The sequence below is a fragment of the Panulirus ornatus genome, chromosome 38, assembly GCF_036320965.1.
Source record: "Panulirus ornatus isolate Po-2019 chromosome 38, ASM3632096v1, whole genome shotgun sequence".
NCBI classification, from domain to species: Eukaryota; Metazoa; Arthropoda; class Malacostraca; order Decapoda; family Palinuridae; genus Panulirus; species Panulirus ornatus.
Window position 1 is genome coordinate 5,133,085 of NC_092261.1, and position 14,146 is coordinate 5,147,230.

Below are 14,146 nucleotides of genomic sequence, written 5' to 3' on the forward strand. Positions count from 1 at the left end.
GAGAGAGAGAGAGAGAGAGAGAGAGAGAGAGAGAGAGAGAGAGAGAGAGAGAGAGAGAGAGAGAGAGAGAGAGAGAGAGAATTTGTCTCTACAGACGTGGAACCCTTCTGGTCACCACGTGTACTTGTATGTGCATCTATATCAACGTGACATATAATTTTCTCGTGAATAAGAACAACATCTCGTCAGACAAAACCCCGTTTTCTTCCTGTGAGGAAGAAACTCATTTGTGGCCCTTGTGATATTTTTATCACACTGGCTTGTCTCCTTTCAGATAACTCCTGAACCCTTTATTGCAGTTATGTATCTGCTTGAATTCTCATTTGTTTCCAGGGATACGGTTGGGTTCCAAGGAAAACACAGCTATTCTACATAAATACATTTATTTCCAAAAGAACACAATATTTCCCCCTTGTGTGCAAGCGCTGACACACTCCTGGATCATTTCTGAAACAAGTAAAAATATACAGAGTTAGGAACAGACCAAATATATATAGCGCTACCTCTGCCAAAATCCAGTATATCACAGTAAGAGTATCATGAACACAGCAGTGCAGGGAATGGTCACAGGGGATGCGGAGGAAGACGCGGCGGCGGCGGCGGCATCACCATCATCATCAGCAGCAGCAGAAGCACGCTACCCGGCCACCTACAGATGGGGGTGGTTCAGCTTGGGTCCTCGTGATGGGTCAACACACAGTACTACTAGCGGCCAGCCTCTCGCTACTCTGTACCCCACACACTACTAACATTATCATCCACTTAACTACCCACTATCCACATCACTCTCAGATGCACTGTACTTGAGGAAAGGGTCCCACTCCACGGAAGAGTTGGAGGCCGCCGCCCATACAGGAGGGCGTGAGTGGGTGGAGGGTGGAGGGTGAGGGCCTTGGCTACTCAGGGAAGTAGTTGGGTCACGGACATGCTCCGGTGTAACGTGTTCGCCAGTAAGGTCTAGGACGCTCATAAAGATTAGTAGCGGGCAGCTGCAGGTGGGCAGAGGAGCGGCCTGCGGGAGGGTTAGTGGGACAACTGCCTCTGGCCACCTGACGGCAGAGGTGGAGGCACTGAGGGGCTTGTGTACAACTGGATGTATGTTAGGGGCGTCTTCACCTGTGTGATGTGAGTCCCCACAATGGCTATATTCCTGTTGGTGAGTAAGAGAGTGGGTGTCCACTAGGGGCGGCCAGCAGTCAGAAGATAGAGGAACTTCCTCACCTTCGTGTTGAGAGGTGTTCCCTACAGGCGGCCATAATGCCTTGGACAGCATAGGATGGCGACTCTCGGTGGGGGTTAAGGGACTGTGTTCCACCCCGGGTGCCCAGAACTCAGAGGTTAGTTCAGGGGTTTGGGCGTACAGGTAATGGTAAGGAGTTATATCCATGGTGGGTGTCCAGAAGTCTGTGGTTAACGCAGGGTTGGTCTGAGACAAGCATGGGTTGGTCGAGGGAGAGGAGGGTGTTACTGTGGTTGGTGCATGGCAGGCAGGGGGCTGCAGGCGGTGGCTGGGCCCCAGGCACACCACGGGCGTCCAGTAAGGGTCACTGTCAGACCCAGGGGAGGAGGTCAGGCCAAGGGAGCGGTGAGAAGAGGTGTTTGTACGAGGCTCCTCACCCAGGCTAATCTGTGAGTCGGCACTACCTGGTGGAGAGCGTACACAGTTACGGCAAACACGAGGGGGAAGCACACGGTGAGGAGGGTCATGGGAGTTAGGGGGGAAATGGTGAGGACAAGCAGGACCAACAGCGGCAATGACCGCTCTGCTGAAGTGCAGGCAAGGTTGTCCAGCGGGAGTGTGGGGCTGGGAAGGGAGGTGGCTGCAGGTAAGGGCGGGGAGACTCCAGCGTGTGAGTGGCACTAGACAACTTACTCTGGGCGGCCAGGAGCGCCGGTCACTGATGGCTCTGGGGTGTGGGCTGGACTGGCGCCAGTGGCTGACATCTTCAGGCGGCCGACCACGCATCTGGGGAACGCCCATGCAGTATGTGCACCCTAACGCCTCCAAACCTTCTTCGGCCTCCCGATGGAGAACCTTCTCTTGCTGTTTCCGTTTAAGCTGCTTCACAGACACGGGTTTACGGGAAGGTACCGTGGGAGAAGCATCGTCTATGTGTAGCGGGGCATCTACGGGGAGATCTGCGTCACCTCTCAAGTGTCTGTGGCTGGGGACAACGCATGAGTAGTTACCGTGGTTGGGCATAGTGAAGTGAGGGTAGCCGTGTGGCAGCCAGCTGCCACCAGGTGAGGTGTCGTCAGCGTACAAGGGAGGCGCCGGCAGCGGCGGCAGGGCACCAAGTTCCGTTGGTTCCCCGTCCTCTGCCAGACGAACACTTAGGCCTGGGGCCACGAATGGCTGACAGGTCTCACCCTCTCCTGGGGCATTACTAGGAACACCCACCACGCAAGGGTGCGTTTCTTTCCCATTAGTAAAGCGTTCTACAGGTGAGTGGACGTGCGTCGCAGACGTGGGCGGTGAATACGTTACTTTTTGGGAAGTTGTTCGTAGACTGGGTTGGGGTGTGGGCTGTGGTTGCGACAATGTGGCAGCCGCAGAGCGGCCATGACCTTCTGAACTGGAGGACAGACACTGATTCAGGAGACCAGCGTCCAAGTTCTGGGGTACATATGACCTCCGCTGTACCCACCGTGGGGGAGGCATTGGTGGCGGGCCTGACGTGTCGCACGAACGGTTGTGAACAGATCTGTGAACGTCCTGAGAGGGGTCTTGTGGTTGTTGAAGATGAACGCTCCGAGCAAGAGCCGAGACAGCAGCCGGGTCTTCGTCTGACGTGTTGACGCAGAGGGCAGGGGCGGCGTAATATTCTCCTGAACTACAGGACATGGCTTCAGGACCCTCACTGTCGCTGGTGGGTATGGCTGAGACAGGGGCTACCCGACCACTCTGCACATTGTACACACCCGCGCTACTGTCATCATCCACGCCTACGGAACATCGCCTCCCTTGATAGGGGAGGTCAGCTGTCAGATGGGTGGAGTCCACCAACTCGCTACTGTCTTGGGACATGGCGGGGCTCTGGTCCCCCTTCTTCCTCGATCGAGACTCCATCTTTGGTCCCAGATATTTACTGGCTTTTCGTAAACTGCTTTTGAACGCAGCTAAGAACGTTTTCTCCAAACCCTTGCTGGACTGGTGAGGCGAACTAACCGAGGCGCCACAACTCGACCCTCTCGACCAGCTCGATTCACACTCACTCTCCTCCGCCAGGTACTCTGGCAACCCTCCCGGTGGTCCAGTCATCACATCATCATCATTCAATTTGTCCTCATGATCGTCCTCATACATAATCATCAGAGCTCCCTGACCCTCAAAATTTTTAAAATCTTCTAACCCTTCGAAGTCAACGGCGGCCATGCCATCTTCCTCGTGCCAGATGTACCCAAGGAGTAGGTGGTCCTCTCCACCACAGAGCATGACACCGTTGGCGTCCTCTCCCCCAGTCACCAGCTGTCCCAAGTCAGCTGGGTGTGGGTCAGCTGGTTGGGCGGGGGCTGAACACTCCTCTGGTTCGTCAATAACTGGAGGTATAATGCTGACGGTCTCTTTGGCAGCCACGCTGGTTATTTGTGCCTCTTCTCGACCATCGGACACAACCTCCTCCACCACTGTTCCCAGATGTAAATTCATGTTACTCAGGTCCAACTGTTCTTCGCAAACACATGAGTTTTCTTTGACTCGGCTCGATCTTCTCTTATCTTCACGGGACTTGTTTAAAGTGTAATTTTTCGATCGCTTTTCATCCAGGGACCGACACTTGCGGTCTCCAGGTTTAAGCTTAATCTTCGTCTTCACAAAGAGGAAATCTGCGGAGTCACTAGAGGAGGCAGCCTCCGACTCACTGTCAGACTCGCTGGTGGAGTCCTCGTACTCTTGTACCTCCAGGCGTGTCATGAGGCTAAGATGTTTGGTTTTGGCTGATGACACGGCCGGGAACACCTGAGGCAATGAGGAAATCTGGAGGGACCCAAGGTCTTCCGAAGGAACTGCTGCAGGGGAAGTCTTCTCTCCATTTTTAGCAGCAGGATCTTCCTCGCTGTTCTGGCCCAGTTCTCTCTCAAATATCCTGAGTTTCTCCTCAAGCCGGCGCATATCCGCATCCACTGCGTCGAAGTCTTCGTCACTCTCATAACCCGTGGGTTCCTCCTCTGTGTCGGGTAAATTGACAGCAAGCAGGGCCCGCCACTGTGCCTCATCCTCGTCCTTGTCGAGAGGCAGGAGGTCTCGCTGTCCCACTGGCCCGCCACCAGAGGTCCACCACGTTTCAGAACCGGTCGAAGACGCTGACGCAGACGCCAGCATGTCAGGGTCAGTTATGTGACCGCCTGACGAAGTAGAACCATCTTCAGGCATGTCGCTCCCTCTCCTTCCGGTTATCACTGGCTGTTGGGTTAAATGTTGGCACACGAGTTCTGACACAGACCCTAAGGTGCTTACGGCGGGATTACTAATGACATCAGCAGACCGAGTGCCATACATGTCGACTGACGACGTGTGCGAGGTGCCGGATGATTGCGTGTCTGACGTGGTCATAGAAAGAGTCCTAGTCATTGCTTCCTCCTGGGGCGTGGCACCGACCAGGGAAACAGGGTGTGCCAATGTTGGAGAGCTGCGGAAGGTATCGAGGTCATGTTCTCCTTGAGCCACTTCCTCCACTAACTCAGCGTCACCTTTACCAAGGTCCATACTGTCACTGGCGTCAACGAACTCCTCCTCGGCCTCCTCATCCTCGGGAGGAAGGTGAGTGTGAGTGTCACAGGGGGTGTCAACACGGACCACGGTGGCCACGCTGGCCGAGCTCTGGCTGAACCCATGGCTGGGTTCCGGTGTCACCACTTCCAGGGCTTGTTCGTATTCTTCTACCGATTCCTCCCTCATTGTAGCAGTGCCGTGTTCACCAGACTCTGCTGGTGGTGACTCTGCATTGTCCTTAACCACTGGTGGTGACTCTACAGTGCCCTCAACCACCACACACAATGGTTGCTGCAATTCATCAATACAAGAGTCGACTCGTTGTTCATCATGTGATCCTATTCTTAAAGTGATGGCACCCTCGAGCAATGACTCCGCAGTATTAACAGTACACTTTTCGTCTAAGGTTTGAATCCAGTGCGGGAAACTGAATGACTGTAATGACGGGCGAGTTACATCTTCTCCATTCTGACCTCTCAAGCCACCTTCCACTTCAGTAAGGCTACAACCGGACTTTTCCATCTCATCAAACTCTTCTTGGCCGTCAACTAGGATATTCTCTGATACTTCCCTGGGGGCTTCTCTATCCATGTCTGGGCCTGACTCACACTCGTCGGTGTACAAGGGGCCTGGTTTTTGATTCACGAGTAGAGAGGTTCTCCCTGAGGAGTCAGTGACGTGGGAGGGTTCCTCTGTTCCCATTGGGTCCGGCTGGTGTGGCGGCATTTCCAGGCTTAAGCCAGTGGTTGGGACTAGCACTGTTGACACATCCTCACCTTCCTCCTCCTCAGACACCTTGCATTCCTCTTGTTGCTGCTGTTCCTGCAACTGGCCGCAGCTCAGTATTCCCAGGCTGTACTGATGTTGCTGCATATCCTGTCTCCCTTGTTCAGGGAGGCCTTCCCTGCGGGCCGCAAGCTCCTCATCTTGTATAACTGATGTATGGGGTTTCTTCACATCAGCGCCGTCACCCTCAGGCTGCACAGCGGGGCCCATGAGGCCCGCCACCACCCGTGCCACACTATCACTGACAGCGGTAGGCAAGACCTTCGTCCGGGTGCTGTCCTGACTTCTGCTGCTGGAGTGTGGGGGCGGCGGTACATGCCAGTGGTTTTCCTTTAAATGGCCACTACTCACGTCCTCCCTAACGTCTTCTACATCACCAGAACAAACATCATCCACTAAAACATCACCTTTCAAATGTATTTCCTCTGTCTCCTTCTCCTTTTTATTTCCCAGTATACCCACATCATCGACCGCCTCACGAGGTATGACGGTACTTGAATATATGGCATCATCTTTTACTGAGACGTCTTTCAAGAGTTCAGGTAACGTCTTATTCACAATAATGCAATGAGTCGGTGCATCACTGTCGGACCTTCCCACTTCGCTTAAATGTGATGTCACATCACCGCTCTGTGACGCTTCTGAATCTTCCACAGAACCAAGGGTTCCGGCCTCTGGCAGGAGAGCTCCAGGAGGAACTATAGTGTTACCATCTACTTGGTTGACCGTGCAGGAGTCTATGGTCAGCTTGATTTTATTTTCCAGCACGGTGTCGAGCGGAAGGATGGGTGGTGGAAAGACAAGCGGCGACGACGTTGTAACATTCTCAGGGTTGCTGACGACCGACGCATCTTTAGCGCCTTTACCAAACGCATCAAACGCCAGCGTGTGCAACACAGCTCCCTCGGCTGCGTCAGTGGTCCTAGAGCCGATGCGTGATGTTGACTTCGACCTGGAAGAATTGTTTTCATGGGCGGGACCTGGGGCAAGGAGCTGTACATGGTCTACAGAGGAGAGTCTCTGCCTGGGTAACCTAGAAGGCGACTGTTCATCATCCCTCTGACAACTGATCTTGGTGCCACAGATGATGTCCAACGGAAAGCGTGTGGATCGCGGTCGCATTTGTACACGAGAGGCAACGGAAGCTGCCTGTTCGTTTGTTTCCAGTCCTCGAGCTGTTCCACAGGACTCCTGACCCACGCCCAAACCCTCCTCCCTGCTCCCTGGGTCCACCTGTCTCTCTCCTAGTTTAGTTTTAGCCACCACGCCCCCGGCGGCTTTATCCCTCATCGTAACATCATCTTCACCACTCAAACTACTAGTTTTTTCCTGCACTATACTACCACTCAAACAAGACGACAAGCTCCTTACTAGATCAGTTTCTTCAACCCTTTCTGTGTTCTCAGAGGTTCTGTCCAGGTCTTGCCGCGGTTCATCGCAAGTATAGATACCTTTTTCTTCCATGCAGAGGATTTCTCTTATCCTGTCAAGACCTGGAGAACACGAATCGATTGCGCTGTCAAATGCGTCGGATGATGGAAAACTACCTACGTCAGGAATAGCTTCATGATGATGGGAGGGCACGGACGATAAAGACGTGGGTGGATACGTTAAGTCCAGGTCCCTTGATAGTGGCACCTCACTGGTGGACGATGCGAACGATGGTTGTGTGTCACTCGTGCTAGACTTGGGAGGACACTGCCTTGTGGTCATCGTGGTCATGTCAAGAGGCTGTGTCACGGACTCTCTCTGACTATGACAAACATCCTTTGTGGCTGTCACTGCTTCTGGAGGTCCTGCTTGACTACGACATACTTCGTTTGTAGTAGACATAGCTTCTGAAGGTCTTGCTTGACTAAGACAAACATTGGTAGTGGCATTCACCGTCTGGAAGGGCTGTATTTGATTATGAAGATCGTCTGCGGTAGCCACTTCCTGGGAAGGTCCTTTCTGATTTGTTTTAATGGGAGTTTCTGCATGTGAGGGTTCTTCTTTCAGGGAATTCTCTGCCTGCGAAGGCTCTCTTTGCTCAAGATAATCTTTGTTTGTGACAGTCTCCGTCTGCTGTCTTTGGTGAGGTTCTGCTGTAGCACCCACTGCCTGAGAAGGTCCCGTTTGACCACATTGAGGTTCCAATCTGGCAGCCACCACCTGCGAAGACTCTTCTTGATCTCGACTATATTCTAATGAGGTAGTCACTGCTTTTGAAGGCCCTCCTTGACTACTACAGGGATCTGCTAAGGCAGTAACTGCTTGTGGCTTTGCTTTCTGACTATGAGAAAATTCTGCGGACTTAGTCACTACCTGTGAAGGTCTTATTTGACTGTCAGATCCTGCCGTGGCAGTCATTGCTTGTGAAGGCCCTCTCTGACTACAAGTTCCTGCTGAGGTAGACAATGCTTGCGAAGGTCCTTCTTGACTGCAAGGTTCTACCGCGTCAGTCACTGCTTGTGAAGGCCCTCTCTGACTACAAGGATCTACCGTGGTAGTGACTGCTTGTGGCGGTGCCTTATGACTATGACAAGTCTCAGCTGATCCTACAAATACCTGGGGCGTCTCCTTTTCCAGATGTATAGTTCTGGCACCTATTACCACATAGGGATCTTTTCTATCAAGAACAGACTCTGCCATAGCAGTCGCCATCTGTGTGGAACCTTTCTCTTTACAAAAAGGTTTTGCAGTGACATTAAGTGCATGTGTGGGACAAGGATCTCCTTTGACAGTTACAGACATAAGAGGTTCTTTGTGACGATGAGAAAGTATGGGTGTGGGAGCCACTGCCTGTGAGGGCACCTTCTGACACGGAGAAGGTTCTGCATCAGTAGTCGCCGTCGGGGATTCCTTCTGACTATAGCAAGCTCCTGCTGTGGCAATCACGGTCTCAGAAGAATCTCTTTTACTCTGACATGGTTTATCTGTGGCACTTACCGTCTGAGGGGACCACTTTTGTTTATAAAAAGGCTCTGCAAGGGCAGCCACTTCCTGTGTGGCCTCTTTCTGATCATAACATGATTCCTCCACAGCTGGAAGTTCCTGAGGGATCCCATCTTTATGATGACTTTGCTCTGCTTTGTCAGTCAAAAGCCATTTTGGCGTTGGACACAACTGCGTGTCGCCTGCCTGAGCGAGCCCGGCTGGCAGAGAATATTTCTTTGGCAAAGTTTTTGGCATGTTTGTCCCGTTGTGGGCAGAAGCTGACTCTCTGATCCCCGTCGTGATGGCTTCCAATTTCGAGGAACTACGTATAGGAGGCTGAGGGACGGGAGCCTGTGATGGGACTGAGCACTGAGCAGCAGAGGACTTCATTATCCTCAGCCAGACTGGGAGATCCCTCTGAGTTCCTGCTCCCGTTGTTGTGACTCTGTGGTCCTCGAGGGTGGCTGTAGGCGCCCCCTCACGTGCACCTCTTTCAACAGGTTGTCTACATCGGTCCGGTGAATCTGCCGACCCCATCAGGGGTACCAAGGGGAACACATCTGGAGGCAGTATTGGAGCAGCGAAAACGTGAGTCACCCGGTGGCGGCGGCGGGTGAGAGACGGTGAGTGAGGTGTCTGCTGATGTCATCTGTGAGGTAGCTGGCCAGCCTCTGCGGGTGGTGAGGTCGACGGCGGCGGCGGCGGTGCCGGAGCGAACATCCTCACGTCCAGTGATCATATCACCAGTGCTCCCATTGCGACTTCCGGAGGCTTCTGCAAGCGATTCTAAGAGAGGATTTTGTCTCCCAGCAACCGGTTGTAAAGGCTGAAACTTGGCTCTACACGTCTCTGGACGTGAGGCCCCTGGCGGGGGTGGCTCAGATCCTGCATGCTGCGACGGAGGATATCGCCCGATACCATAGGATGAAGACGGTGCCGTGGCGTCTGACCCTGCACGCACACCCGCTACTCCCTCCTCCTCTCTCGCGTTAGGCAATGCTTGGTGGAGTAATTGGCTTGTGCGGCCGCCCGTATACGGTCTGGGTGTGACTGTGCCACGTCCACACCGGCTCGTAGTGCGTAGGGGTGGTCCTGGGATGTTCCAGGGCAGCGCCGTAGATGCATGTTCGGAGGAATGATTGGCACTCTCTTTATTGGCTTCACGACTACGAGCGAAGGTGTGACACCACTGATAAAACGAGGGTGCGGGAGGTCGTGGCGGAGCTGTCCCTATAGCTGGTGGTTCAGGCGGATCACCACCACCACTACCACCACCACCGTCGTTCGCACCAACACTCCCGCTCAGGCATCCATCACCAGCAGATACCACCATATCATCACGGGATGTGCTATCAACAGGTGTCCCTGGGGTCACACTGGTGCCTGGTGGGGTAACGTGGTTATCTTGCAGAGCTGCACACGGCACCTTTGAGAGACGGGGCGACGTTGGCGCCGACATTGCAACTTCCGACTCTGGTGAAGTGACTGGTGACTCGAGAGGTGCCTGCGGCCACGGCGGTAAAGACGACAGTCGTAGATGCGGCGCCTTCCGTGGCAGCGTGTGGCAGCGGAAGAGAGGATATGGGTCGGGCGAGGCCGGGCGGGAGCCTAAGCTGACCCCACACAGCTTGATGATGGCGCTCCCGTCTCCGTCCTCTGGGAGGCCCGGGGTGCCGCCTCGGCTGTCGGGGTTCCGGTACATGTGAACGTCACACACGTCCGAGTTCCTGTTGGGCCGCTGGGTCTGCCAGGTGGAGTCCCCTTTGACCCGGAAGGTCACGCTGCTGGAGATGTCTCGCGCCGACGAACTCTTACCGTCGGCGAACACTGGCAGCAAGCTTTTCACTTTAGCCTGTTCCTTGCTGACCACTTTATAACCATGTATAGGAGTGTAGAGGTTGGCCACTGTAGACGGCTGGGGATGGAGGGCGGTGGACGAGGATGCCGTGCCCGCCATACTGTTGTTGTCACTACTCATGGTCACTAGTTCACCACCACTATTAATAGCCGTGTGCCACCCCTGACCGGCCTGCACTAGTTCCCACTCATCCTCAGCATCATGGCAGCACTGCTCCACAGTGCCATACAATGGGTAATGCCACAGTACGTCCCCCACAAGCACCTGAAGTGAGCCTATCACCTCCCCCGGACACCGAGCGACGTGTGCCTCCCCCACTGTGCCATGGCCACAACTGCCCGTCCACCCGGGCCCACCAGTGCCAGTCCGCCGTGGCGCTTGGCACTCACTCCCCTGCAGCCAGCAGGCCAGGTCGCACCCGTCCAGAGACACTGTTCCGTCCCCAGACCTCTCATGATTAACGCTGTTCCTGCTACCCAGAGAACCATCAACGTAGGGCACAGGTGGGCAGGCGAACCTGGTAGGCAGGAGGTGTCGGTGGTGAGGAAGGTTGTCCTGGGGCAGGGCAGCCGGGTGGGAGCGCACCAGACGCCACTCACGCCTCACACCCCGGAGTCTCCTGTCACGCTGCTCCTGTCCCGCATCACCCCGCTGCTGCCAGCTGTCTCGTTTATCCTGCTCACTGTGTACCCCAAACTCACTCTGGTGCTGGTGATGCACGCAAATCCTGTCGGTGCGATCGTCAGAGTTGCTCCTACGAACCGGAGACCATGAGAGTCCCCTGGGTGAGTCAGGGGGAGACAGGGCGGTAGTGGTCAGTGTGGCACCACGGTAATCTATACCAGGTAGTGTGGGGGCGGACACCATAGATCCTTTCTCACGTCCCTCCATCACACACCCACCACCCTCCGCATCTCCATCACTTACCGCCTCAAATTCTTCCTTGTGATCTACATTTCCCTTCGCTTTCATTTCAACTTTGCCACTTTTCAAGCAATCGAAGGAGGGACTATGACTACTTTCTTCGGGGAAAGTGACGATGGATTTATCACGACAATCCTGAGAAGAAAACAAAGAATATGAGTCTAGTGGCGCGCCAGGGGAATCGAGAGATGGCTGGCAGGCCACAGAGCCGCTTCTTGGTAGCACTGTACACGTCGGATCCGCCCTTGTTGTCGGGGGAGGGGATGATAGTTGGGGCAGCTGTTGAGGACGAGAGGGGAGGGGCTGGGAGGCCGTGAGGACCTGCGGGGTGGCATTCACGGAGGGACAAGCCGCTGTGTAAGCAGCAGTAGGTTTACCAGCAGAAAGGGTACCGGGCGAAAGGGCACCCGCCGGAAGGGCATCAGCAGGAAGGTTACCGGCCGTGGGCGGCGGCCTTGGTATCGCACTAGACCTACACCAAGGAGCAAGAGGTAGGACGGCAACCGTGGCAGTACTGTCCGCTACTGGCGCCTCAGCAAGGGGCGGCCAAGCCTTGCTTCTTGCCACACACTTCACGTCACTCTCGTCACACGCACCATAATGACCACCACACACCTCCAAAAGGTCACCTGGACCATAAATCACTGTTCCTCCACTTGCATCAGCATCTAAGACTGAACTTTCCTGGTCATAAACGGTCATACTGTCTTTACGTTGCACTGTACGATCCTGCGGGGTTGGCTCAGCATCGGGTACCTTTGGTACTGCCGGCGGCGGGCTACGTCCACCGGAATTAAAGCAATCGCCACCGAGGTCCGGGTCCTCCACACTAGCTAAATTGGTCTGTTTCTCGTCATTCTTTCTCGAAGTACAATTACTGTCACTGAACACGTCCTTCATCATATTTTGCTCCACTGTATTATGAAGGTGAGGTGTCACACAGTTGCTGGTGGCGGCGTGGTGGAGGGGCTCGATAGGATGGAGTACGAGAGGCCTGCGCGGCGCCTGGTAATGGCGGCACAGTTCATGGGGCACTGATGGCAATGTGTGAGGCGGGGGCGACCGGTCCTTTCTCACTCCCGCTGCCGCAGTCGTCTCCTCCTCTACTACAGTATACGCTGCCCTACGACGGACCACGTCCACCAGTTCCTCTCTGAGGGTCAGACACCGCGGGAGTAAAGATGTGTGTTCTCGGGAAGCTGTGTCATCTCGTGACACACTGCCGACAGAGTCGCCTGCCAGGGCAGGGGTAAGGATGCCGCTGGCGCCATGGCTGGCTAGCGACAAGCAATGTGCACCACCACCAGCGCCACCTGCCGACGCACAACTTACCGTGTGTGGCGGGTACACACTGTGGCAGCCAGGGAAACCTTCCGGGGTGTCACCTTTCGTCTCTACCCATGGTAAGCTGTCTGACCTCCTATATGTGAGGCGGCCACCTTCTGACAGTGTACGTAGAGCCTGCCTCTCGCACTCTACGTCAACACAATGACCCAACTGACTTCTGTGCAACAACGCTTGGCAATGGGCCGCGCCTTGTCCAAGTAATACCTGTGATGCCATGGTTCTTACGTCGCTAGCACTGTCGCCAGCAGGGGAGACCGGAGAGGATTCCTGGTCGTCATCTCCGTAAGATGGGTTCCACTGCCAGAGGTCTTCGGAGGACGGTGCGAACCTGCCCAGGCTATATTCACTGTCAGCGTCCGTGGCCGCCGACCCGTCAGTAGAGAGCACCTCCCCACAGGAGCACCAGGTGCCTTCTCCACCCATGCTCCCACTCTCATTATCACCCGAGCTGCAGGTCTTGAAGGTGAAGAGAGCTTCGTCATCTTCACTGTCAGAGACAAGCGTCTCACCAATGTCCAGGTTATCGATACTGGGACAAGAGCTGCTGACAGAAGATGAACTACTATCAAGGGGCCAGGCCTGACTGACCGGCTGCACACCACCTGGCCAGTTACTGCCGTCCACACACACTCCACTCCGCGGACCCAACAAACTTTCTGTACCGTGGTATAAGGACGTCCCCTCCTCCTGAAGGTCGCCCGGGGTTACCTTGGAGCCGTCAGGGGCGGGAGGAGGAATGTCTGAGCCTAAGGCGGCAGGGAAAGAAGTGTGGCAGACTGAACCCACAGAACAAGTCTGTGCTAACGCGTTCTCTGGAGAGGTTATATCAGCAGTTACTGTGGTGGAGGTATGGCTGCACGTGCAACCAACGGTGGTAAATGAAGAATCCGCGACAGTGAGAGGAGAAGGAATGAAGTCAGGAGAGTCGTGAGAGCAAGGGAGGGAAGCAGGAATGGTTTCACACATGTCAGAGTTGATGACAGAATAACGGGTCCTATGAAGGGGAAGACACGTGACAGTCTGGTGGACGAGGCAGGAACTCTGACGGCCTCTGTGGGCTGGGGACAAGCTGGTGGTGGTTATATCACTGTGAGGACAATCTACGGAAAGATGAGAGTCATCCCTGTCGCTAGCACCACGGATGCCCTCCTGCTGTAGGTGGCACAACCGTTGCCTCGCATGGCTGTGGCACCCCTGCGTCAGTTGGTGCTGCGACTGTAGCAACACAGACTCGGGGTCAGGCTGCTGCAGAGCCCCTGTTGACTGGCACGTTACCACAGCACTGGTCAAGCAACCGTCTCTGTCAGTCCACGAAGACTGTTGTCCCGACTGACCTAACGATGAGGGTGCTAATGATGCTAACGCCGATGGGGATCCGTCCAAAGGCGCCTCCTTATCTAGTAGTGGTGATATCTGACCCGGTGAGGATTCTAGTAGTGGTGATAACTGCTCTGGGAGTGAATTAAGAGGCGGTGACAACAGCCTTGGTGGGGATTTTAGTGGTGGTGATAACAGCTGTAGTGGGGATTTAACGGGCGGTGATAAATTACCCGATGGGGATTCAACAGATGGTGATGACTGATCTGGTGGGGATGAAACAGATG

The 14,146-nt window shown here is 54.8% G+C and overlaps 2 protein-coding genes across 2 annotated transcripts in view; both read right to left on the reverse strand.

Annotated features, from left to right (window-relative positions):
• Window positions 1-14,146, reverse strand: part of LOC139760946 (unconventional myosin-XVIIIa-like) — a 281,136-nt gene that overhangs the window by 201,009 nt on the left and 65,981 nt on the right. The gene's annotated exons all lie outside the window — the stretch shown is intronic.
• On the reverse strand, window positions 367-11,684 carry LOC139760841 (uncharacterized). The gene is made up of 2 exons (XM_071684510.1): window positions 1,874-11,684; window positions 367-447 (listed from the first exon to the last, which is right to left on the reverse strand). The coding sequence occupies exons 1-2, from the start codon at window positions 8,948-8,950 to the stop codon at window positions 442-444; spliced, it is 7,083 nt and encodes a 2,360-aa protein (XP_071540611.1). The 5' UTR covers window positions 8,951-11,684; the 3' UTR covers window positions 367-441.

Excerpts from the sequence above, each read along its gene's own strand:
- LOC139760841 (XM_071684510.1), bottom strand. The coding sequence starts at position 8,950 with ATGGGGTCGGCAGATTCACCGGACCGATGTAGACAACCTGTTGAAAGA.